This window comes from Artibeus jamaicensis, unplaced genomic scaffold (genome assembly GCF_021234435.1).
Source record: "Artibeus jamaicensis isolate MK-2021 breed Jamaican fruit bat unplaced genomic scaffold, CSHL_Jam_final contig_76, whole genome shotgun sequence".
Taxonomy (NCBI): domain Eukaryota; kingdom Metazoa; phylum Chordata; class Mammalia; order Chiroptera; family Phyllostomidae; genus Artibeus; species Artibeus jamaicensis.
Window position 1 is genome coordinate 4,928,887 of NW_026521954.1, and position 26,750 is coordinate 4,955,636.

At 46.7% G+C, this 26,750-nt stretch overlaps 1 protein-coding gene and 1 long non-coding RNA gene across 6 annotated transcripts in view; one reads left to right on the plus strand and one right to left on the minus strand.

The window, feature by feature from the left end:
* TBC1D1 (TBC1 domain family member 1) overlaps nt 1–22,649 on the minus strand; it is a 202,263-nt gene extending 179,614 nt beyond the window's left edge. For all 5 annotated transcript variants that reach the window (XM_037140366.2, XM_037140364.2, XM_053672342.1 and 2 more), the window contains exons 1-2: nt 22,559–22,649; nt 12,029–12,534 (exon numbers count right to left, since the gene is read on the minus strand). In XM_037140366.2, coding sequence (XP_036996261.2) covers nt 12,029–12,448 — 420 coding nt within the window. In that variant the 5' untranslated portion in view covers nt 12,449–12,534; nt 22,559–22,649. The remainder of the gene's footprint in view (nt 1–12,028; nt 12,535–22,558) is intronic.
* Nucleotides 22,650–23,537: 888 nt separating this feature from the next.
* On the plus strand, nt 23,538–26,478 carry LOC128628444 (uncharacterized). The gene is made up of 2 exons (XR_008392821.1): nt 23,538–23,625; nt 25,723–26,478. It is a non-coding gene; the product is annotated as an uncharacterized LOC128628444 (long non-coding RNA).
* The last annotated feature ends 272 nt before the right edge of the window (nt 26,479–26,750 follow it).

Sequence of the window (26,750 nt, forward strand, 5' to 3'; positions counted from 1 at the left end):
ACTTGGATACACAAGTCTGGAAATTCTCAATGAGTTTGCTGCAACAGATTAACTCTCCAGAGTCACCTTCAGATAGGTGGTATTTAATCATATGAGTCCCTCTGGAAAGGGTGCCTCGAAGAGAAATGTGGAGGACCAAGTCTTGAGGGACACATGACTCCGAATGGAGAAGAAGAACAACAAAGGAGACTGGGTAGAAACCACTGTTGAGAGGACATGGTTTTCCAAAAGCCAAGAGAAGGGAGAGTTTCAAGATAAACGACCTACTTTTCTCCAATAATGCTGAAAGCTACTAAGAAATCATATAGGAGAAATGCAGTGAAGGGATCACCGGACCTCACAAAGCTGGAAGTGGCTGGTGACATGAGAGCCATTATAATGAAACAATCAGGACAGAAGCTCAACTGGTAAACCAAGGAGAAAATGGATGAGTGGAAGTGAAGGTCATCACCATGGCAATACTCAAAATATAGAGCAGAAACCTGGTCCAGTAACTGAAGGAAGCTGGGATGGGAAATGGGGTCAGGGAAGGGTTTGTTTTTAAGATGGGAGATACCAGGATATATTTTTTAGAAGACCAAGCAGAATCAGATTAAGAATTTTGTTTCTACATTATTTTTCTTATCATTCCTTAGGAACCAAACAGATCAGTATCAATAGGGCAGGAAATTGAAATCCTACTGACTTCCCCTTCCCTTAGACACCAACCGACTCTCTGGAAGTGATCAGGAGACGTCACGTGGGGTCAGTGAGAACAAGCCACTCCATATTACACTTTGAATCAAGATGCTTCTTGAGTTTTCACCCTGACTACTTCTACAGCCTCCTAACTGGTCTGCCCCATCTGTCTCTCACTCTTCTACTCCATCCTCCACTCCAAAATCTAGAAACAAATCCAATTATTTCACTTCCATAATCAATGCTTCTAAATGCAACCTTCTTAAGGAGAATATCCAACCCCCTTAGAGAAGCACGCAAAGCCCTGGGAACTCTGGCCCCAGCCTTTTTTTCCCCTTATCTCTGACCATGCAATTTGCAAAACACTAGTCGCAGGGCCAGCAGCCACAGTGGACATACCCTTGTGTTGCTATGGCTTGGCACATGCTGTCTCCTCTCCTTAAAACATCCTTCGATCTGCACCCATCTCATGGGCCTGGAAAACTCATCGCAGGGCTTTGAAACCCACTCAGATGTCCCCTGGAAAATGCATTACATTTACTCCGGGCCAGTCCCTCCAGAAGAGACTTTTATGACAAACAGCTAGACATTACAGGGAACAACTTCACTCTGATGTAAGTCAGATTTAAGAGCAACCCAGATGTCTGAAACAAAGGCGGGACATTGTCAGGTAGTACGTTCTTTGTGGTGGGAGATGTGGAAACAAGGAAGAAGACGACTTTCCAGGTAAAATCACGGTGAGATTAGACGCATCCACGCCCACTATTCAATGTAACCCATGGAATTATCAAATAGCTATCATTGTTAGGAAAAGGCAAAAATCTGTCTTTCTACATGGCCACATTGTTCCCAGTTCTGCCTTCTGGAGTAATTCATAATTTTTCCATTAGTTTTTTAAAAGGTTTTATTTATTTATTTTTAGAGAGAGGGAAAGAAGGGAGAAAGAGAAGGAGAGAAACATTGTTTGGTTGCCCCCCGACCAGGGACTGAACCTGCAACCTAGGCATGTGTCCTGACCAAGAATCAAACAAGCAACCCTTTTCACTGTGTGGGACGATGCCCAGCCAACTGGGCCACAGTGACCAGGGCTTGTCCATTACTTTTTGTACATGGTAGCTTTTCAAATAACTGCAGCATTGTTACTCAAGTCCTCCTCCCATTCTTCCAAATTTCCTCTTCCATAGCTCACAGATGTTTGCTGACTCCTGCAGTGTAGGACTCAGAACCTGTATTTGGCATGTAAAACACTGTAACACATCTTGAGAGGGCAATGATGCCTTATTTGATTGTGCACCCTAGTGCCCAGACCGATCATGACACATTGGTAGCATTCCAAGCAATGAATTCATGTAAAAACGGCAACATTACAAATACCTACATCACTCGACTGGCAGAAATGATGACGCCCGAGGCACTTCCGGAACTAAAGCAGACGAGAAAGCGCTGCTGCAGGACCAGCAGCCGTGAAGTCGCACTTAAGGTGCTAAGTCAGACACAGGAGCACAGTAGCGATCACACTCAAGTCACCTCTTTTCTTGGGTGTCCAGCATCGGGCTCATCCTCCACGCCCTACTCCCAATCCAGCCTCTTCTGAGGCATGGCCTGCTCTATCAGGGGTGTCCACCATTTGGCACCTCTGAGCCACACTGGAGGAAGAAGAGTTGTCTTGGGCCACACATTAAATACATTGCAACACACAATCACAAAAAAAATCTCAATGTTTTAAATAAATTGATGATTTTGTGTTGGGCTGCATTCATAGCCATCCTGAGCTGCATGTGGCCTACAGGTTACAAGTCGGACACGCCTGCTTTGTTCAGGCTCAGGCATAATTTGTGGGGTTGGGTGCCCAAGCATCCAAAGGGAGGAAAAGTATTTTATTAAGAGAAAAAGTAGAAACAAGAAATTTATCTGCTATAATGTATCTCAAACCAGTAGCCCTCGAGGCTCTTGTCCACTGCATAACACATCTAAAATTAAAACAGCCTGAAGTTTTGTACATGACCCTTTCAGGAGAACTGAGGGCAAAATTCTATCATTAACCAATAGAAGCTAGCAAAGAAAAGGAGACAGCTTAGAGCCACTCAGATGAACGTTCAGATTATTCCCAGAAATGCTTCTTAGGTGACTAGTCTCATCCAGTGCCGACTAGCAAAAGAAGATGCACACATCCTTTGCAACTTGGAAGTTCCTACTCAGCACATCAGACATAGTAAAATGAAAAAGGTGGAATTGATGTTAATGTTATATTTTATTTAATCTAGTATATCCAAAAGCCTATCACTGCAACAGGTAATCAATATAAACTATTGAGATATTTTACAGGGGTTTTTTTTCCAAACTAAGACCTCTCCATCCACTATTTTGACATTTACAGCCCATCTCAATTCAGACCTGCCACATGGCAAGGTCTAGGCCACAAATAAATCCTTTTAAGATACAAGTTTCCAGATACTCGTAAAGTCTATTCTGAGGATCAGACACATATGAAAAAATAATGACCAAACTCAAAGCATTTGGTTAAAAAAGCAAAGCTATTTAACATGATAGGTATTAGCATCTGTTGTAAGGTGGATGCTTCCGAAGCCCTCAGACTCATTTTTCAAAGTCAACAATAAATTATATAATCCACTCAGTGTCATGAACTCAAACCTTCCAGCAAATACCTCAGAGTTCATGCAGTCTGGGACGCTCTTTTTATAGATGAAAGGAGTGCCTGCCAACCCCTGCAGCCGGCAACCGACTCCTTTTTAGCATGATACACGGTCAAGTGATGATTAGCTGGTGCGAATCCATTGTTCTGTACGACCGGGCACTGAGTCACCCCTGCTGGCAGGACCCCGAATAAAACATAATAAACCAGAATGGGATTGAAGGTGCCCGGGAGGAATTTAACACAGATTTTAAAGTCCTCTAACAGCAATGGCAAACCTTCCCCAACCATTGCCCGAGCACCAAACAACAATGACAACAATAATAATAACAACAATAGTGTCTGATATTTAGAAATTATGCCCAAATGCAGAAAGGGCAATGGGTCAAAATATCTAAAATAATACTACATTCTTCAGAATCATCATCCTCAGGAACAAACCACCCTGCTCAGTGTTATAATTTTGATCTTCACTTCAGCAAAGAAAGAAAGTAATGAGCCCTGGTCGGTGTCGCTGGGTGGGGTGAGTGTTGGCCCACAAACGAAAGGTCGCTGGTTCGGTTCCCGGTCAGGGCACGTGCCTGGGTTGTAAGCCAGGTCCCAAGTTGGGAACTCGTGAGAGGCAACCGATAGCTGTTTCTCCCCTTTTCTTTCTTCCTCCCTTCCCCTCTCTCTAAAAGTGGATAAATATTATTTTTGAAAGGGAGGGAGGGAGGGAGGAAAGCAAGGGAAAGTAATGAGCTGGCAAATACGACAGCTGAGCAAGAGACCCAACAGAAGACAGACCATAATGAAAACCCTAAAATAAGTGGAGCATATTTTAAGTTGCTAACTCAAAATTCCAAGAAGATGGAGAATTATTAAGACAAATTAGTAATGGGTAAAATGCAACGGAAACAAAGCTATAATCTAAAAATAAATTCCCCCCAAATTTAAATTAAATCATAAAACTCAGCCAAGGCAACTCTGGCTTTTAATACAGGAGACTGGAGCATTTTGCTAATTACAGGAAAATGATTTCAGGCCACCTTTTTGTTTCATATACAATGTAATCGAATCCAGAGAGGCCATGCAGTTACGAAGAAAGACGACACACTCACCGGGCCTTGTGCAAGAACACACTGGCTCTATACTGGAAATTACAAAAGGAAACATTTATTGCTCTTAAATGGGAAACTCACCAGGTTTAGTCTCAGATATATGGCACCTTCCAGAAATGCAGTTTAATTGCCAAAAAATCGTACAAAAGGAAACCCATTCACTCAAGGGATATTGATGTTTTCTCGAATATATCTTCCTCCGCGACATTTACTAAAATCCTTTTCTTCAAGTAGATTTCTAGTTCTCGTGCAGTTACTGCAGCTCCTCCAGCCCACCCCAGCCTCCCTTCCCACACCCCCCCCAACCATTCCCTAAGGTTTTAGCTGTACTGTGGAGATCGGTTTAGCTTCTCTCCCAGCAAGAAAGAGCACATCCTCTGGAGAGGAGAGGGGAGTAAGCTAGCAAGATTTTAGCAGATGCCAGAACCTCTACGGCAGGATGGAGAGGGGGAAGCCCCTGAGCACTCCTGCATTAATGACATCTGTCCCATCACGGTTACGAGACACCCATGCTGTGCCCAGACTGGATGCCAAGTCCAGAAAAGCAGAATCTGAATAAACTCAGAACAATGTGTGAAAAGCCAGGGCCTATTTTCAGTGTGAAAAGGACAGTCATTTAAAAACTAGTGTGCACTTATAGCAAAACGACTCTCGTGGACCCCATCTCTGACCCACACCACGCACTAGTCCCTCCCCTCCCCTGCACCCCAGCCCACACCTCCCCTCCACCTATTACTGCCTTGAAAATCCCAGCCGCTCCTCACTGGAAACCCGTTCTTTTTACTGACATTAAACAGCAACACATACAATGTCAGAAGCCCCAGCCCTAAAGCTTCCACTCCCTGCAGCTTCGTGAGGAAAGGTCTCAGGTCTCTTTAAAGGAAGCAGAATGTTTTACTCCTTAGACAAAGAGAAGAACTAAAATGTAAACACCAGGAGTGATCTCAAGTGGCAGCGCAACCGATGTTTTTCCGAGTCCAGATTTTCATGTACTAGATAGACAAAGGTAGAAAACTGGACAAGGGAAGAATCTTGAGATAATTTTCTGTGACCTTATGTTTTTTTGAGGGCTGGGCCCAGACAGGGCTCTTGGTTTCTTCGTGACATATTGGGGGAACACCTAGTCTGGGTGAGCCACGCAGCCATGGGTTTTCCAGAATAGGTGCCGTCACTTCCTGCCATGAACCTAAACTCAAAACTATGCTTCAGTCCAGAACTTTACTCCCTGTGTTCCCATGTGTTCTGAGGGGTGTTCTTGGATTTTACGAGAAAATGTAATCTATGGTCCAATAAATCTGAGGATTTAGTGGACTAATATACAACTCAAGAGTGGAATAGAAAAGATGGTGTTTCCTTAACCTAGCAGTTCTCAGAGTGTAGTCTGCATAATTTAGTGAACCGATATCTTCCAATGATGAATTCATGATATGTGGGGGCTAAGGAAGAGTAGTTGAGGAATAGTAAAATATAGATGAAAATCCTTGCCAGGTTACTCAGAAACAGTGGGACACAGGGGTCTCTGGCCAACGGGCTCCTGCCCGGGGCCCTTTTTACCCTACTTAATTCAAATGAGGCTGAGGTGACATCCTAAACTCTCCTTCCTGAAGCAGAATTTTCTGTTTGAATCTCTTGGGCAAAAAAGTGGGGGGAGGGTCAAAGATTCTTTCTGAGTCTTAGTTCTTAATAAATAGCTTAAAACAAATATCTCCAAAAGGCAGCTTCAGGTTGACCAAACTTTAATTTCCTTCACACGCTTCAAAGATTCACTGAAGTGCAAGATGGACCAATGAATTTTACTAGAACAAACTACAAAGAGTAATTCTGCTAAAAAACCTATTTCCTCCAGTAACACTTTGATATGATTTCAGAATTCATATTGTAACAAACCTTTAAGAAACTGCGACTTGTTGAGTTTTGGTACAGTGCTAAAGAAACATTTTCTAAAAGGGCTGTAAAATATTTTCCCATTTCCCTACTATATATCTGTGTGATGCCAAACCTTTTTCATGTGCTCAATCAAAACGACACATCGCAAAGACCATAGATGTAGCTGAGAATCCAGTGGTTGTCTACTAAGCTGTACATTAAAGAAATGAGTCCCCGAAAGCAAAACTGTGGTTGGCAGTTAAACAGACACGAGCGGAGCAAGTGTTAGTGTAGGTCGGTAGTCACTTATTAATAAAGGAAGGGAGTAGAATCAGACATTAAGCATAATGAACTGGAGGGCTGAATCAGACACTAAGCTTGATTTACCAGGGCTCCCCAGGGGACAGCTGCATCCTCCACAGTTAGCATGGAGAGGTGGGTACACCAGGAGGGATACAAGAGCAGGGGAAATTCCTCTGCTGGCCACAGACACGCTAGAAGCCAAGACAGCACAAGGAGAAGGCCCAGCCTACAACAGCCAGAAAAGAGGTAGGTTAGTTTGAAAGCACACTTATCCTTTCCCAAACCCAGTAAGATGTAACTGAAGCTTAACAAAGGCCCAAGGTTTGTTTCTTCATTTGCATATTCTCTCTGTAGCAGCCGCACAGGTCTGGGTGTGGCAGCCACAGGGCCCAAGTGCAGGACCAATCACAGTGCAGGAAGGGACAGACACTAAGTTAGCTGGATGGGGGAGAGAGACTAAGCTATACTACTAGCACTTTGGATGTCTGGGTAATGCGCAGCATCTCTGGGCCCTGGTCCTCCTGGGCTTGGTGAAGACAAGTGTGGGCCTGCAGCCCAGAGTCCAGAGACTGGACTTCTCCTGCAGTGAGATGGAGCTGAGCTACCTGGTCATGGATGAGACACTGGGCACCTGGGGGCAGTACTTTGTTTTCGCTCCAATAACCCTTACAGCAATTGCTCACATCCTCCTATGAGTGGGTCCCTGAAATGTTTTTCTTGTGGCTCTGTGGGAGAATCCTATTTCCACGGGCAACACAAGGACAATGGGCCAGGTTACAGAAGGTCATCAGGACGGAAAGCCAGGGTGCCTAGCCATGGGCAAGACTGGGAAAACAAGGGCCTCGCCCCAGGGGTGACCTTTTCTTCCCTTCATGCAGTTCGGACCCTCCCCTGACCTTTCCTCCCCTGGCATGTCACTAGTCATGGGTAGACCCCTTTGGAGAAGGAACAAGGGGACCAAGGGTGGCCTCATGTGACCCCCATGCAGGCCCTTGTAAAACCACTTCCTTAAGCATCAGCCCTTAAGGATAACAGCTAGGCCTCTGCCGTGTTTCAGCTCCAGGCCCAGAAAAGCAGCACAAGCAAACAAGCAAGGCCATGGTCCTGACCTCAGGACCAGCCACACTGGCTAATGACCCCTGCCCTGGCCCTGACCAATCAGTGAAGACGATGGCCCCGAAAGACCACACCTGAGAAGCTGATGAATATTCTACTGAGATCCTCCCCTAAGATCCTCCCTCAAAACCCCCACCCTTAAAAGCCCTAAGGATGAAGGACTCAGTGCTCTCCCCTTCTCAGGAGCACACCCAGGCCTTCCCCACCCTCTTTCCCTCCCCCCAAACACACTGCCTTTACCCTCTTGTCTCCTGAGCCCCAAGCCACCCCCACGCCACTTTTTTCTTTGCCTCTGTAATTCGTTTCCTGAGCCCATGTCTTCTACAGCTCACTTCTCCCAGTCCTGTGACTTTCCAAATAAACTTTCTCTTACAGTTTGAGTTGTGGCTCTGAATTCTTTCTTAGCCAGAACTCAAGTACAAAGGTTGCTGAACCAAAGTCCAGTTGGACACCAACAGTCTGATGCCTTGGTGCTGTGACCGCCACCAACAGCCCTATACCGCTCATCACTAAACTGTTTTCCAAAAATATGGCTATTTTTCACAAAAATATTACTTATGCTAACATAGTAGGAAATATTAGGCTTATTTTTAAATAAATTATTTTAATAATTAAATGATTGAATCATTTCTTATATATAATAGGTAAAATGAAATTTAAATAATGAAGTAAATTTTAAATAAATTAAGACCTGTCTAATGTCTCAGCTTTAATGTCTAATACAGTCTTAGTAGATGTAACCCACATAAACTGATGCTCTTTGGGACCCTCGGTGATTTTTAAGAGTGGAAAGAGGTGCTCCAATCAAAAAGTTCAAGATGCTGCACTAACACACTTCGATTTCAGAATGAACGCCCTGAGTACCTCCTGTGGAAAACACGATAGGAAACACAGTCGCGTGCTGTGCTTATGAAATGACTCTTTTATGTGCCTCCTGTCCCCAGACATTCCTCCATAAATTCACTTATATTCTGGTCAGTGGGCTTCCTCTCAAACAGTAGTTTTGTATTTATGACCCCGGCAGTGAATGCAGATATGTCCTCTGGCAAACACAGCCAATGGTGGTGTCTTCTATTTAGAAGGGGTCTTTAGAATTCCGAGAATTATCTCACTGAGTGAATGTCACAAACGGTCAGGAGATGGCACAGGTTTAACATGCCCGGCAGCAGATGATCCTCTGTTATGGGACACAGTGCCAGGGATGTCCCAGAACATGAACGACATCCCGCCAGTTAGAATCAGGGCCACTGCTGTGTAGCATTCCACTTCCAACAACAGCTGACTCACTGATTAAGCTCCTATGTTACAAACTGCTCTTTTATAAAATGAGCAGGATGACAGCAATTTATTACTCTGAGTACCGACAATTTGTATTTGCAAAATTTGTATGCAAGCCAAAAATAACTTAAGAACTAATTCATATTTCTACCATGCTTTTTAGAATATAGAGTAAGGCCAATTCTCCACTTCTGGCAAGACTGGAAGCCCCAATTATAAAATTTAGTTATAAATCTCTTCTTCCTGTCTAGTATCTGAACAACGGGCCAGAAGGCTACTCTCAGAGGGCTGTAAAAGAGTTTGGGAAACAGTCAAAAGTGCAAAGTGCTGACCAACTAGTCTGTGCAAAGACTCTCCCCGAGGAAACTCAGTGCTTACACAGAGCTGGCCTGGAGTACAGGCCATTCAATCCTCTAATTTTCATTCTGGAATTTGCCCAAATAATAGAAGCCATTAAGTTTATTTATGCAGTTTTGTAAGTGTCTAGTTTATAAAATGTTGCTTAATTTTTAAAAGATGACCAGGAGTTCATCCTGAAAGCTGAAGACACTCACCTTGAACTCTATTTTTTTTTAACTGAAGATGAAATTAAATTAACATAAAGTTGGCTTCCAATAAAACATTCTTGGATGGAATTTTTTTATTGCCATAAATGCTTAGTAAGTTTCAGGTCCCAGTCTACTCACTGAGTCTTCCTAGCAACTGGATGAGAGAAAGACCATAATTACCCTCATTTCACAGACGAAGGTGCAGGCCCAGTGTGGCCTGCAGCCGTGCCGTTCATGCATGGCCGATGAGACTGAAGATCAGAGGGACAAAGTGGAGTCACTGCAGCAAAGCTGCTAAATTACTGTCCTTGTTTTACCTAGCCTGGGAGCTAAAACTTGAACTTTTCAGTCCTGGGTCTGTCCATGCCTGGATACGCAAACTTCTGGATTAAGCCTCTGATTACCCTCAAAAGGTCCAAGGAAAGGACACCTGTGCATCCATACCACCTGGCATCTGGTAGTTAGACCACCAATCATCTACAGCAGTGGTCCCCAGTGGTTCGGGCGCCGGGGACCGGTTTCATGGAAGACAAGTTTTCCATGGACCGGGGTGAGGGGGTGGCTTCGGGATGATTCAAGCGCATTACATTCAAGCTCACCTCACGCGGTGTGGCCCAGTTCCTAACAGGCCCGGACCGGTACTGGTCCAAGGCCCAGATGTTGGGGACCCCTATCTAGAGGGTTACCTGCTCAGACCAATCCAGAGGCTAAGAAGGCAGGCTGATTCTTCTCCAGAGTACACTTTCTGCTGTAAGAAACTCTAGCTTTTCTTTCTTCTTCAGAGCACCGTCGGTAGGTATTGCCCACTAGTGTTTCTGGTTCACAAGCTCTAAGACCCTTGAAAAAATCTTTATCATTTATTTCTAGCCAAAGCCTCCTGATTCATTCACTCTTGGTAGAAAGCTGGAATCCAGAAAGTTAGTCCCTCTGAACTCCTAAACCAGGATGCCACCCTGTCTATTTGAGATGCATGGGCGCTAACCTTAGATGATTTACAATAAGAAGATATCTACTTCTCCGGGGAAGATCGTGGTTTTAAGCCCCAGATTAGCTTTTATTTTAAAAAGACTCCCTTGCACTCTGGTGCATTCGGTTCCATTCTCTGCCTTCCTCATCACACCGCAAACACACAGCATTTACCTGCTGACGCTCCTGTTTCCCTCCCAGCCTGTGCTGCAAATATCTTCCTGCCTGCTACTCGGAGCAGCAGTCACCAAACGAGTGAGTGGAAGAACCAAGGAGTGAACAAACAACTGAACTGCCACAAATCTACTTAGTCTCCAAGAAGATTAATTGACAAATGAGTCTGGTGCACCCTGGAAAGTATGTGAAACACCCAGTGGGATGCGGGAAGAAAACATTAGCGGTCTCTCTGCTGACATTTACCACGTGGATGGACACTGGCATCCTCACCGTGGAGGGGCAGACAGCCGCACAGGGGGCCCAGCATTCCTCAGTGCACCTGGTGAGCCGTGGCGCCCTCACCCGTTAGCTTTTCGTAGTCTGTACCAAATCGCAGTTAACATGGGCCCAACTGAGAAAATGGCTGTAGGGCTTATGTTTTCAATTTTGTCTGAACTAACCATGCCAGAATAGGTTTTAAAAGAGTCTTACACAGAACTGCAAGAAAAAAAAAGGAAAGCCAACAACAATGCAAGCACAAATGAACAGGAAAATAGTAGAAGTGATGACATTTTTACACAAGAAGTACATCATGACATGTATTTTTCATATAATATTTTTCTCAGCCACATCATAAGATATAACAATAACAAGCTAATCAGATCTGGCATGAAGTTGGCAAAACACACACATACACACACAGAGCAATAAGCACAACAGCAAACCACCCTGCAAGTATCAAACATAGATTCCTATCCACTGTTCTTATGAATATAGTCCTTGCCTAAGTGAACATCCTGCCTTGGAAAACTGGCTAATTGCATTCTTACACAGTTTATAAATAAGTATATTTTTGTTAACAGCCTCAAAAATGGGGAGTTCACTGACCTAGAACCGGGCTACTCAAAGCGCACTCTGCAGAGGGGCCAGCACCAGCATCACCTGGCAGCTCATTGGACACGCGGAGCCCTGAGCTCCACCCCAGCCGCACGGGAGCAGAATGTGCATTTTCACAGGACCACCAGGTGACCCATGTGCACATTTCTGTTTGAGCACCACTACTTTAGAACACACTCCTTAAATGATCTAAATCCTAAAAGTTCAGCTCTTATTTATACAGTTACAAGGATTTCTCTTTTGAATTTTGACTCTATCAACTTGCAATTTCTAATATCTGTTTCCAAGTGTTCTTTAAAACTATAGAGAAACTATCCCCATAAACCAAAAGTCCGGTGAAATAATCTGCATGTAACGTCAGCAATGCTCTTATTCATGCCAGCATACACGAAATGAATGTTTGGGCCCTTGTGCCATACAAACCATCCAGCCACACCTTAACTGTTTTGACTCCAGCCTCCACTTACTTTTGTTTGATCATCAGCTTTGAACACGTAGCAGATACTCCGCCTACTGGCTGCATCGTCCTTAATCAGACAAGCAAAGTAACTTGGGTCGTGACTGTTGTGGATCAGTTTGTGAGCGTGCTGGGGCTTGCACTCGAAGACGCTGGAGCAGATCAGGGGATCCCACTGCTGAGCCCTGCCTGGCTCGGGTTCACATCTCAGTCCAGAGGGCGAGACGCAAAGCCGGACTTGCTTGGTAGCAGGCTCCTTGCTGGAGGCCTGTGCGCTGCGCCGTCGCACTTCTGCCACGACCCACGGCAGCATGGGCATGGTGGTCAGAGAATGCACCGGCAAGGAGCCCACCAGCTGCAGCGCGAAGTCCACCCGGACCTCCGCAGGGAACGGATGTTTCCTCGCGGTGAACGTTATGGGTTCCATCATGTGAGAGGTCTAGAAACTCAGCAAGATGTTGCTGCTCTTCTGTGTTAGACCAAGCAATCTATTTTCTGTGCTTCTGGTGCAGAATCCTGGGAGAGAAACACAGAGGCATCAGAATTTGATGAAGTCACAGCAAGAGCTACTTTCAAAGGGTTGTTAGTTCAGGAGAACTTAAAAGTCTGAAATCCAACTTGGGGTAGTAAGCATGCAATACAATACACAGTGATGTACTGTAGGATTGTATACCTGAAACCTATATAATTTTATTAACCAGTGTCACCCCAATACATTCAATTTAAAAAGTCTGAAACCCAAACATAGGAAGAAATGGAAATTTGTTCAAATAAGCCGAGAAAGAGCTTTCTTGAAATTGAATTTCATATAAAACCTGAATATGCCATAAACGTCACACTTACAAACGGGTTACAAAGATCCCCTGGGGAAATTCTTGTTAAGCTTCATAATGGCCCACAAAGGCAAGCTCTATAGAAAACAATGTGATACTACTCGGACAGCTTGAAACATTATTTCACCTATGCTTCAAGGAGTTTAAAATAACCAAATTCAGTGCTGGTAATTCCCTGCACCACCACCCCCCAAAAAAATACAGTAAACAGAAAAAATATCAGCTATCCATCGTCATAGTCTACTGAACTAGACCAGTTTTAACACCTTATCTATTGCTTATGATACCACTTAACTTTGAAAAGCCTCTCCCTGGCCTAGCCCAGAGGTTCAAACCACAAAGTCAAATCCTATTAACAGTCCTCTGTGCCCATTGTGTTCCGAACACTGTCCTAGATACCGTTTTGTTTCATTCACTACGCCGTCATCTAGACCCAAACTCTCTCAGCTGCCTTCCCCTCTATATCTCACTTTCAAAAACCATACTCAATGTACCCTAACACCTTCTTGTTCCACTGGATGTCGGAACCCTTCTGTTCAGAGCCCAGTTGCCTACAGCCCCTCAAGCCCTATTCTCTGCTCATTTGCTCCCTTCATATGTGTTCTCTCATGTATTTCCTGAGCAGGTATGCACATGCCGAGGACACAGATCAGGGCCACACCTGCCTGATTCACCAATGCATCCCCGGTGCCTGGCCCAGCGCCTGCCTCGGAATAGGCTCCAATAAATATTTTAAAGGAACAAGTGAAGACTCTCCTAGCCTAAAACTAGAGGTGTTTCCACTAGACTCCAGACCTCCTCCAGCCACAACTCTTCCTTTTCTGCACAAACGTCTTCAGGATATAGTCTCCGCTGCTGACCGTCCACCCAGTCTGGACTCAGACTAGAAGCACCAAGGAGCTTCAGAAACGGCTTCTGTTCGGACCACCCACGTCCTCTGGTTACGAAACCTAAGGGGGGCTTCTGAGTTCTTAACTGTCTTGCCCTTTCCGGTGAATTTCTCAGTGTAGACCATTCCCCATCCTGCTTAAAACTTCTGGTTCTCATCCTTCCTCTCGGTTACTTCTTTTCTGGCTGTTCCATGGCTTCCTTTCCCTGCTCCCCTCATTCCACTTGCTTTCTCTGGAAAATCTTACCTAATCTCTTGGTGTCAACAACCACATTCCAATTCTGCTGCTGCTGCTAAAAGTTTACTTTAATTAAGTACCAGGCACTCTGCATGCGTTATCTCATTTCATCTTCATAACAATCTTCATCTATAACCTTAGTACCAGTTAGAGACTATGATTATTGTTGCTTTTATGACCTAGGAAACTGACACCTAGAGAGCTTGGGTCAGTTGTCACAGGTGACTTGAGAGTCTACACCTCATTTTCAACCTGTGCTCTTGAGTATGGCCGAGAATACGTGTACCACATACACCCTGATGATTCTCAAGTGTCCATCTGCTATTGAACCTCAAAGAACCCTAGATCAGCACAAGCCATGAAAAATTTCTATCCAGATAGCCTACCTCATTTAGTTATTTTAAAACTAACTCAGTCTTACTTCTCCCCTTTCCCATTCCCAAAACTTGTCTTCTTCCCTATAAGCTATATCTCTGTGACCAGCAACAACACTTATTTTATTGGCTAAGCCACAAGCAAAGGAGTCATTGCTATAGGCTAGAGGTCTGTGTTTCCCCTCCCCAAACTCATAGGCTGAAACCCTAATTTTCACTGTGATGATATTAGGAGGTTGGGCCTTTTGGGGTGATTAGGTCATGAGGGTGGAATCCTCATGGATGGAATTGAATTTGTGCCCTTATGAAAGAGGCCCAACCAGCTCCCTTGCCCCTTCCCCCAAGTGAGAACACAGAAAAAAAGACAACAGTCTGTGAATGAGGAAATGGGCCATTACCAGATATCGAATCAGCCAGAGCCTTGATCTTCAACTTCCCAGCTGTCTTCTGTTGTTTATAAACTGCTCAGTCTATCGTACTCCATAATGCAGCCTGAATAAACTAAGATCAATCATTGCGATTCCTTCTCCATCTTACCATCACTTCTAAGCTGACTCTACATCTTAACACATCTTTCCTCAACTGGAAAGCAAAGTGTCCCAACCTTCGATCCATCCTTCACATATGTCTTAGAGTAATTTAACATGCACTGATCGTTACTCCTCTGCTAAAAATTCCTTAATAACCGCCACATAAAATCTAAAGTCTTCTACATGCTATGTAAGGTCTCTTCGGAACCCGGCCCAACCCCATGCTCCCCTCAGATGCCCACCTCCCTGCACCTAGTCAGGGTTTCCCGTGTGAGATGTGATTTCTCAGGTTTCTGTGCCAGAGCGCATCCTGCTCCTCTCTCCCAGCAACACCGGCCACAGACGGTAAAGGCTCTGAGATTTTAGCAGGTTAGCCTGCCACACTTAGCCTGCTGGTGGGAGACACGAGGGACCTGGGTGGGAGACTCAGAGCAACAACAGCAACCAGAGAGACAGCATTTGCGCCTGTTCCCTGACCCCCAATTCTCCTAGGCCAGGCGAGTCCTGTATCCACACTGACTTACAGGACAGACACCTGAGTGCCAGGAGCCCCCATATTTTATAATGGGGAGTAATCCGACCTGCCCTTTGCTCCAGAGGGAGACACAACTTCTGGCTTCCATGGCTGTTTGCTAGCTCGAAGAAAAGGAAGTTCAAAACGAAGGCCTCAGCGCCTTGTCTCACAAGACGTGTAGAAACATGAGAGCCAGGCAGAATCATCTCCCGGTGATTCCCACTCTTTAGATAATTCCAGCACACATTTCACACACAGGCCAAGTGACTCCCACCTCCTCCTCGCAAGGTGGGTTATGATCTCTGGGCTTTGTACCCAATCGTCACATTTACATTAGTTTGAAGAGCTGTCTGTCAACAAGACTGTAAACTTCCTAAACCCGGAAGGTTTGGGATTTCTGAAACCAGTGCTGAAATGCTAAACCTTTTCTGAAACAGAAGTCTCTTCTTTTGACTGTTGTATTTCTGTATGATATATACACATATATGCTAAGAGTGAATTTGATAATATAATTTGAACACAGCTTAGAGCTAATTTTTCTTTTAAATGTTCTAAAGTTCCGAAATAAACCCCTACTTTATTTAGCGCGCCAACACATTTCATGCTGGTGTATTGCCTGTCTCTTTTCCTTTGAAGAACAGCTTTCCTTGATGACGAGAACAGACTTGAAGTTCATATAACCCCATAAATAATGGTCTCGCTTTTTTTCCTCTCTCACCTACAGGGGAAAGTGGCATTAAATGTCTGGGTTAACTTCCACTCCTGTAACTGAATCTATTTCAGATTTATCCGCTGACAGCTGCTAATCCGAAGACATGTTTAAAGAAGTACTAGAATTATGACAAAGGGTAGACCCGAGATCTCCCAATCAGAGTAGAATTCAGGGGTGTCCAACCTTTTGGGCCACGCTGGAAGAAGAAGAGTTTTCCTGGGCCAGCCACACATTGTGTAAACAAACACCAGTGAAAATGATAAGCAAAAAAAAAAAAGACTTTAAGTAAATTTACAGTTTTGTATTGGGCCACACTCATAGCCACCCGGGGCCACACATTGTAGATGAAACCATTATTAATATGTCAGCAAAACAGTATCACAGAATTACTTCTAGTTTTCTTATAAGGGAATATATGCATAATGCCAAAAAATGTAGAATTTAGTCATTTCAGTAATTTAGTAAATAATCAGTTATCAAATAAGTTCTGCCATTTCATTGACAAAACAGAAGTTTTCACTTAGTGTCTCTGTAAAAAGTAGGTTGGACCATAATACTATTTATGAACTATGAAGCAATGAGTTCTATCTCAGACACAGCCACAATTATTTATAAGCAATTCAGATTCTGCTGATGTAAGATTCATAATAACAGACTAGCTGTTTGCACTACTTTTCAATAAACTGTTCCATGAAGCAGATGAAGTATTCAAATAATACTAACAAACAATTAGATTATTTTTTAAGCCGTCTCAGTCCACATTGTTTGCACACAGCCCTTATCTTCAAGCCCCAGGTTGAACGACCTGCTCCAAGAGGCCCCTCGTGCCTCATCCTCTCAGTGAGACGCACTGTGGTCTGCGATTCCAGCGAGGTTCAGTTACATTCTTGTGTGTGCAGCCCGGTCACTGACTGAGGCTGTCTGCCCTCTATGCAACTCCTACCTGCCACCGTCCATAAACACGGCGGGTACCCAGCACAGCTGCAATCATCCTTTCAGTGAAGCCTGCTAAAAGTATTCCTGGAAGGCTGCACTTAGATTCATAACATTTTAAAGCTAGAAAAAGTCTTTAAAGCTGTGTAGAAATTTCCCTCATATTTGAAGTGATTACACTGGGCTCTGGAGAAGTTAAGTGGTTTGTCCGACTTTGAGGACGGAACGAGGACAGCCCAAGTCCCTGACTCCCATCTGAGCGCTGCAGAGAACCTCGGTTTCCTCCTGAAAACACTCTCTAGGGTGCAGTTACGAAAGCAAGTTACTTAACTTCTCCAGATTTCAAGTTTACTCGAATGAGAATGTTTTCTTCCCTAAGTTTTCTTCTAGCTCCAGAATCTGGCAAATCTAATTTTCATAATGCATGGTACCAAATGTCCCCGACATTGTGTGGGGATCGAAAGCTGCTCTCGTCCTCCTGTCAAGAGTATAAATGTATAAATGTGGAGGAGGGACCTGAAGAAAGGATGGCATTGACTGATCAGGAAGTGAGAGGAGCAATGGTGGTGGGCGGTGGGCCCAAGGAGGCAGCTGCCATAGGGAACCCCCTCTCTTCCCAGCCCCTCGCTCCCTGCCAGCAAACCACAGGGAGTAGAAGGGGGACTTTCCAGAGGCTAATGACCTTCACCTTCTCAGAACTGGTGGGAGGAAGAAAAGAAAGAAGTATAAAAGGAGGTGTGTTGGAAGCTTCTCGCTCCAGGCCAGGTTAGGAAATAGCCGGTATTGATGAGCCACTGGGGACCTCCGAGAAGGGCAGGCAGGCTGCCGTTGGCCACTCCCCTCCACCCCTGATGCCACATCCACGGTTAATTTTTCTTTAACCCAGAGTGGTCATGCAGCTGAAGAGAATTATTCTGCCACCTGAATACTCTAATCTCATCATGCAGCAAAACCACCAGATTGGCTAAATTATCTGTTCGTGTTTGCATAGAACGCCACCCAATCAGAGCAGTGTGCTGCTCACCCAGGGGTCACCCACAGGCCCCTCTGGAGCAGTCGTCAGCATCACACAGAGCTCCTGGAGCCAGAGCTTCTAACCTTCATCATCAAGGGTGCTCCTGCACCTCTCTAATTTGACACAAAATAGCACTTTTGTAGAGTAATGATGTTCTGAATGATTTCCTCCCTAAGTAAATCAGATCCAGTTTAAGGCTAGCCCTTACACTGTCACTTCTTGTAAACTCTCCTATTGTACTGCACAGGTTAAAGGGGTGGTAGGTAAGGGGCCCAGTGGCTTTCAGGGATTATGTTTAACCCTCCCTCCTGGCATAGCTGCTTTAAGTTATTCTCCTATGAGCAACAGTAACATAGAGAGTAATAGTAATATATATATTTAATATTTAATAAATATTTAATAATGTTTAATTATTTTTTGGTTGTAGTTGATATATAATATTATATTCACTTCAGTTGTACAGCACAGTGATTAGGCATTTATATAACTTATGAGGTGGGCATCCCAGTAACTTATTACAATGTCATTGACTCTATTCCCTATGCTGTACTTTACATCCCCATGACCATTACAACTACTAATGTGTAGTTTTAACCCCTTCACCTTCTTCACCCATCAGCCCCCACCCCCTCTCATCTGGCCACCATCTAAATGTTCTCTGTATCAACGAGCTTGTTTCAGTTTTGTTTGATCATTTTTTAGATTCCACATGTATGTGAAATCATATGGTATTGGTCTTTCTCTCTGTTTCACATAGTATAATACCTTCTAGGTCTACCTGTGTTGTCACACATGACAAGGCTTCATTTTTTATGGCTGAGTAGTATTCCATTGTGTATATGTACCTCATCTTTATCCATTTGTCTATTAGTAATAATTGTTCACACATAATAGCACTTTTGTGTCTGTTAACTGACTTAACCCTCACAACCACCTTGGACAATGAGGACTATTATCATCTTGGAATAAGGACTCTCCTGAACTATTATCATTATCGCCCAGTTTAAAGATGGGGAATAAGAAGTTGTTGCACAGAGCATTGAAGTTACTTGCTCAAGGTCATACTAGTAACGAGTAGCACAACCAGGTGCTAAACCCAGGTCCTTCCACAGAGTTTATTCTTGGTCTTAACCACTTTGCTAGAGAAACTCCTATCAGTTAACTTCCTCTTCTTGGACATTACATGTAAGAGCTTCTATATTCTTACGACTTTGAGAGTATGTTTTAGCACGCTTATTTCACCTAAGGATCTCCTGGCTAGTAGGTGGTGAAGCCGGGACTGGACTCTAGACTTTCTGTCTGCCCACATTTCTAGTCTTCGAGATGTAAGACTTTCCAGAGGAGGTAACTCTAAAAGGCCTTCCTAGTGGATTAGTTGGGTTGTTTGTCTACCTAAATCTCTCTTGGTCTCAGTAATCCAAACCAAATGTCACAGTCACACTCTACAAGCATTAGTAAACAAATAAATAATAAAGTAATATTTGAGAGCTCACTATGTACCAGGCGCTGTTACCTCACAGAGATAAGTTGAGTCTGACGATAAACCTGTAAGTGCTCACCTACTTTGGAAGTGCAGAGTCACCGGTCATAAATAATGTATTGTTAGGTACGTGCATTCCTTTTTCAGAGAAAAATCGCTGCTGCTCGTCGCGGAGGACACAGGCGCACTCAGAATTCAGTGCCCTGTGTAGGCGCTAAAACACACTCCTGCCTGCTGCACGGCTTCACTGAAACCTAAGAGGCGAGATTGTTTCACGTGGCCCACATATGACGAATCTTTTTCTAAATATTTGAAACCCGAAAAGGGACGCACTGCCCTTAAATCTAAGAATACATCCAATGACTTGAAAATGTCAAAACCTTGGAACATGGCAACCTTCCTGTCTTTTCTGAAGAATCTGGTCTGAAAGTATTTCTATCAGAACATGAAGCTGGAAAGGGAGAGATGACGATAAAGGTCACTAAAGGGTGTTGTAAGACAATCCTTGGCCACCCCTACATTCCTTGTCTGCTCAGCGGACTCGCCGTCCTTTGTAAATGAACAGACTCTGCTTCTCCAGCTTTTAATGACCAAGAAAAGGGCTCAGAAACATATCACGTATTGGCAGTAACGTAGCCATTAAACTTGAGGAGGCTGGGAAAAGGGCAAGGAAAAGGCAGGAAAAGCCTCCCCCGCAGCCTCCCACCCCCACCCCCACCACACACACAGACATAAGCCCCCGAAATGAGCTGATGCACATTTTAGGTCACCCGGGGAATCTGAAGAGCAGAAACCGGGGACCTTCAGAGAAAGGTGTGAAGGGAGGCAAAGGCGTTTGAGGGAGCTGTCACAGTGTGATACAAAATTAAAAGTGAACTCAAAGACCAGATCCTCCGGAGCAGGAAGAGCAGGCAGAGCAGGCAGCCAGTCTCCGGGCACTCTAGCGACTGGAGGTGCTGGAGTGAATGAGGAGGAGGGCAGCACTCCTCGCTGCGGCCCGGTGGCACAGCCTGGAAGATGCTAGAAGGTGTGGGCATAAAAGGAATGGACCACCCACACCTGGCTCCCCCACAGGGGTGCAGCGGATGGCCACTGCAGCCCTTCTGGTGAAGGCTGCTCTCCAGGGAGGTGGGAGGCAGAGTCTCTCAACAGCTGGGTTTCTTCGGAGTTGCCCGTGTCTTTCTCCCACCCCCTGGTACTGTGACAAACAATGTCATAATGGGAGAGAAGGTCACCACGGACCGTCTGCGCCCAGCCAGGGGTGTGTTCGCAGTGAAGGGAAACCCCCGGAGCACTCAGTGGGACGGATAATGGCAGACTCCAGCTCAGTCCTACCTGATCATCCTTTATAACATCACTGAGTTTCCCTCCTATTTTATGGGCTTGCCAACAGCTGGGGAAAACCCACATAAAGGCATTTATTTTAATTATCACTTGACGATTTTATGTACTGCTTCGAGCCACTTTTAGTCCCCTTTGTATCACCTGTGCTGAATTAGCAGCCTCAGGATACTCCACTGTGTTCCCTTTGGAAAACGCCCCTCTGCGTTTCATCCTGTAACCCACAGCTGTGCTCACGATCCAGTAGTGTGTTTTGTCAATGATTACTTATAAATACAGCTGGAAAGAAAGCACTTCTAAGAGTCACTTCCCTATCACTTGGTTAGAAAGAGAAAAGTCAGATTGAGACTGTGATAGCATTCCATTCTCAACAGATGTAAAACACCTGTTTGCAAAAGCAGCCGGCCCTTTTCTATACCAGGGCTGGTATGCAAACTCCTGACTCCTGAAAGTGCTCAGGGTCCCCAGGAAGGAACTGCTCCCCAGCCCAGAGAAGCCATCTCAACTCAGGGACTCACCTGCCTCCAGGCTCCCTAAGCCAAGGGAGTAATGGAACAGGAAGGGTGCTTCTGCAGGGTGGGAGTCCCCCCACCCCGGACGGCTCCCCATTCATTCCTCTGTCCCACCCTCCCACACAGAGCAGGCTCACACAACACCACAAAACCCACGGGTGGCCATTCTCCAGCTCCAGCCAGTCCCGTTTGGACCCTGGGGAAGAGAAGGAATTTCTGCTTTCCTGGAAAAGGGAGCTCTTTACCAAGGCCTCAGCAGTTCAGCTTAAGTACAGTGCAAAAAGTTTAGAAGTTTGGACTTGTGGAAACAGCTGAGTTTCTTGTGTGTGACCCATTTAAACCAGGTCGTTTTTAAATGCTCTTTCAAAGTCTGATTATATTAACCAATGAAACCGTCCAGTCATCCACAAGGAGGACCGAGAGCCGGTTGCAGCGAATACTCGCCCCTGAATGCAGGGCACTCGGAAAACTGTGTGCTGGAGGGAACAGCCATCACTTTCCATTCCTTTTCCTTTTTAAGCAACTTTCCAGAGAAGAAGCTGTTTTAAATACATCACGAGTCCAGCCGCCTCTAGGTGGATGTCAAACAGAACGACACCTCTTTTTTAAAAATGAAAACAACATGTGTCGAGTTTGAGAGGTCCCACAACCACGAAGCTGCTAGAAACAGTGCAGCAGGGTTTCGAAATGACTGGTACAGGGCGTGCCCACGGAAAGAAATGTTTCACGCACTCGCGCCGCTGCTACAGTTACTCCCGCAAAGTGCCGCGAACTTTCCAAGGGCGGCAGGGGAGGACGCTGGCCGCCCTCCCTCGGTCTGGTCGCCTTTCGAACACTCCAGCCGTAGGGACGTTTGGCAGGAGGGGGTCGAGGGAGATGGGAGGACCCGGAGAAGGGGTGGGGAGGGCAATGGCTTTGTCGGAGCTCCTGGGTCTTAACAACCGGAAGGTTTCGCTTTCATCCAAGCAGGGGATCAAAGAGGTGGCGACGAACTTCCTCCCCCAGAGTTTCCCTCCTACACACACCCCGGGCCGCGGAGACAGCAGAAACGCCCCAGCGCTGCCCGATCGGGCGGCCCCGGAGCGCTGCGGCGGGGAGGCGGGGAGCGGCCGGGATGCCCGGGGCGGGACCCGCCGGGAGCCCGGGACCCGGCGGGAGGGGGCGCCTACCTGGGAGGGCGGCGCGCTCACAGCGCGGGGTCGGGCCGGGGCGCGCAGGTGCTCGGGGGCAGCTTGGGGCCGGCCCGGGCGGGCGGGACGTCCATCGCGGCCCCGAGCTGCGGGCTTCCAGCCGCAGGAAGCCGGGAGGAGAGCCCTGGGCTCGGCTCCCGCCTCTTTTCCACCGAGCTGAGGATACCAGGGACCCGGCGGCGGCGGCAGCAGCAACAGGCGCAGCAGCGGCCGCGGCGGAGGCGGAGGCGGAGGAGGTGTCTGCGCGCGGCTCGCGTTTCCTCCTCGCGGGCTGGGCAGGCGCGGGCGATGCGAGGGGAGGGCGGGAGCGGGGAATCTCCGGATTCGGTCCCCGGGGACCTCGGAGAGGGACGCGGCGCCCCCCCTCCCCACTGCGCCGTGTGACTGCGCGAGCGGCGCGGCCGGGACGGGCGAGTCACAGGCGGCGAACAGCTGCTGCACTGCGGGTCCAACGCGGCCTCCCTCGGCTCCGCGCGTCTCCCCTTCCTGGCGGTACATCCCCGGCCCCGCGGAGGCTCCAGCCCCGCCCGGAGGAGGGTGTGGGGAGGTGTCCAGGGCGCCGTCCCAGCGCAGGGTCCTGGCCCGCCGGACTCCTGGTGCGCAGGGCCCCGCGCGTGATTAAGGCCCTCGTGGCGCGATGCGCGGTCACACACCCTGTCCTCAGCAGCCTATTTATAGCAGGTGGCCGTGCCCGCGGGGCTCTCCGCAGGTGGCACTGCCAGCCGGCTCTGCTCGTCCCCGCGGTGGCGTAACCTCATCTGCACTCTCGCCTTCTCCCTCCGTCATGGACCTGGTGAACCCTGCACGGAACACGGAAGGCTGCCCCCCGTATCACCCCTTCTTCCAGGCCTTCGTTGGATAACGGCAGGGAGTGAAGTGAGGCCATGGCATCCTATGGGGCGCTGGCAGGCAAGGCAGGAAAATCGAGGACTCGGGGAAGCGGCAAAGGCTGAAGAGCCCTCCCCTAGGAAACATCAGGGCGCCGGTTTCTGAACAACTGCAGGGGCGACGCAGGGACTGGACTGGGAGCTTTCTCGCGCGTGCACGTGAGCGCACACACACACCACACATACCACACGCACCCCCCCGCGGTGTGCTTACCCCTGGATCGGGTTTGGGAAAGTTCCCAAGCGGCCTTGCAGAGTGTAAGGAGGCATTCTAGGGATGCGCAAGATGCCTGGGAAAGTGGGCTTCTAGGGCAGGGATGGCGATGAGCAGAGAACAGGAACCCTCCCAGATCCCTGTCCCACCCGTCTCACTTTCGTGAGAAGGCTGTGGGATCTGAAGAAAGCAGGCTACGGAGCGCGACTCTAGAGACGAGTGAGCAGGAGCAGGGAGAGGAAGAAGGAGGAGGTGAGGGGTGGAAGGGGCAGTAGTGGAGAGGCATCTTTGGAGTTATTTTGCTTAGTGTAGCTGGAGACCCACGTTAGGGAAGTGGCAGAAAGTTTGGGCTTCAGGGTTGAACTTGAACCCACATCCCAACTCTACCACTGGTGTGGCCTAGGCAAGCTGCTGGAACTCCATTCCCTTACCTGTAGAGTGGGACCAATGCATACTTTATCCGACCACAGTGAGGACACAATAAGGAAGGGAATGTAAAGTGCTTAGTGGTAAGTACAAGGGCCTCAACTAATGGCAGCAGCTACTGTTACCATGGAGGCAAATAGGAGTTCGAGGTGACTCTCTCCTCATCCCGGCCTCCCGCAGAGCAGGATCCTGTTTGATAGGGTCCCTTTGTGAGATTCCCTGAGCCCATTCCCCTGGATGCTTAGTTACATCCAGGGGAGGTGTGTTTGAGTGGGACACAAGAGTTTTATTCGCAGCTTGATTTAAAACTCTAGCAGTAGTGGTGGTAGCTGCTCCTCATTGAGGGGCTAGTCTATTTGGGACATTGTGGTAGGGACTTTACATGTATTGTGTCTAGTTCTCACGAAACTCTGCAGAGCAGAGGTGAACTAAATCCACTGGACTAGTGAGGAAACTAAGTGAAGGCCTCCGGGAAAGCTAGTGGGTGCTGGAACCCCCAAAATCCACAGCCCCCAGTAACATACTTTCTTTTTGGCCACTGTGTAACTCTTATAGCACTTAGCTCATTCTTTGTTATAGCACAGTTGTTTGTATACTTAGGTGGAGTATACAGATCTTTTTTTAAAAAAGAGGTGAGGAGTATACACAGACATGAATACTCTGAGGACTGGAATGTCCATTGGTTCCAAGGCCAGGTAAACCAGCTGTGCCATATTGTCCCCTGGGTCACACCATCATTATTCCACATCTTCATCTCCACCTCGGTGTGACAGTTCACATTCCCTCCCTGGAGCAGCCTGCTGGACACACATACGTCAAGTGCTTGGATGTCAAGACAAGTACACTGTCATCAGTTTCATTGCCACCCCAAACTGCCTTACATGCACGCATAACCTGGCAGGTGGTGGTTGAAACTATTACCTAACAACCCTGCCTGCTAGCCCATGCCTCTGGGAGAAGGGTTAGTCCAGGACTGGGCTCTGCTAACAGAACATTTTGGTCAGAACCACCTATCATTCTGCCACTCCCCTTTTCTTTTTCTCACTTACCCCCTCACTCCCATTCCACCCTCACCCCCAATTCCAGGGTACAGGTAGGCTGCCAGGTGGGTGCCTAATCAGGTAACAGACACAGGAAGTGGGGGGACTGGGGGGAGGGGCAGAGGCAGGCCGAGGCAGTGGAGTGGGAAAACATGCCTGCCCCACACTCCATGGCTAAGAACCAGCAAGTTGCAGCTCAGTGATTTATAACTTAGTGGCAAATGACCATTTGCCCGGATCCCTAACCTAGGTTAAGGGAGGATCATGGCCTTGTACACTGCAGTGATTTCTGCATAATTTTTCCAGTTTCCAGGGTGAGGTAATGGCCTAGGAATGATAATGAGGGATTTATAATACAGGAGAATACACATCTCAGAGAGTAGGATATAGCCCCCTCAGCCTCATTTGCACCCATTTCTAGCAGTTCTGGAAGAAAGAATAAAGGGGACAAAAGAAAGAATAAAGGGGACTTGGGGGCTGATGGCAGGATGAAGGGTGTGAGACCAAGAGGGGACATCAAGTTGTCCCAGTGCAGAGTGAAAGGCTAAGAGGTAACCACCCAGCTCTTACCCGCAGGTGCCTTTGCTCCAGGAAAGAAGTAGCTCCTTCCCCTGGTCCTGCTGATGTGTGTGTGTGACTCAGAGCAGAGCTGGTGTATGGCCACACCCGAGGCCGGAGAACACGGAGCCCCTGGGGGCCGAGAAGGTGTCCTGCTGATTGTCAAGTCACCAGGAACAAAAGCAAGGAGGGAATGGGCCACACTGTTCTGTGACTCTGCTTCAGGCCCTTGATTCTTATGACTGGTGTGACCCAGGAGTGCACAAGGCAGTTAGCTGACGCCAGTTCCTGACCCCTTGGCTCAGTGAATGAAAACCCCAGACAGGAAGGCTTCCACGATCTTGGCTGCCGCCGTGGCCTTGTGTGGACAACCTCTGCACCTCCCGCTCCTTCTGAAATCCTGCCAAGGGTCATTCTTCTGGCGCTTTCCCTATAGATTCTTTCCCAAAGTCTTCATTTGCAGCACAATTAATTATTCATTGCCAAGTTTGTGCGGTTTTTGTCCATAAAATAAAAGACACATTTTTCATTTTCACCACTAAGTTTATTGATTTGGATATTTTGAGTATGCCAACTATCCCCCATGTGGTATAACATTGATTGTTCTCAATTAATGTCTGGATTTGATCGCTATCAACTTCAACTGGTTTACTGGACTGTGGAGCATCATCCAGTGAGAAATCTCCAGCATAAAACTTCAAAAACGACTTTTGACATACTCCACCAGTTACAGCACCTTCTCCATACACTGAATAAATCATTCTTTGCATTTCAGTTGCATTTTTACCTTTCTTAAAATAATGAAACACAATATGCCAAAAATGTTGCATATTTTCTTCCATTTTCAATATTAAAATAACTATGCAAAGACTTACCAATTTTGGTGTTTTTTTTTTAAATACACACTGATATGATAACCATCACAATACAGTTTAACAAAATTGTTCCAAATGAAATTAAGGACAACTAAACACTACTCGAGCCATCTTCCAAAAACAAAAAACAAAAAATACCAACCCCAAACAAACTTTGTGGCCATCCCAGTA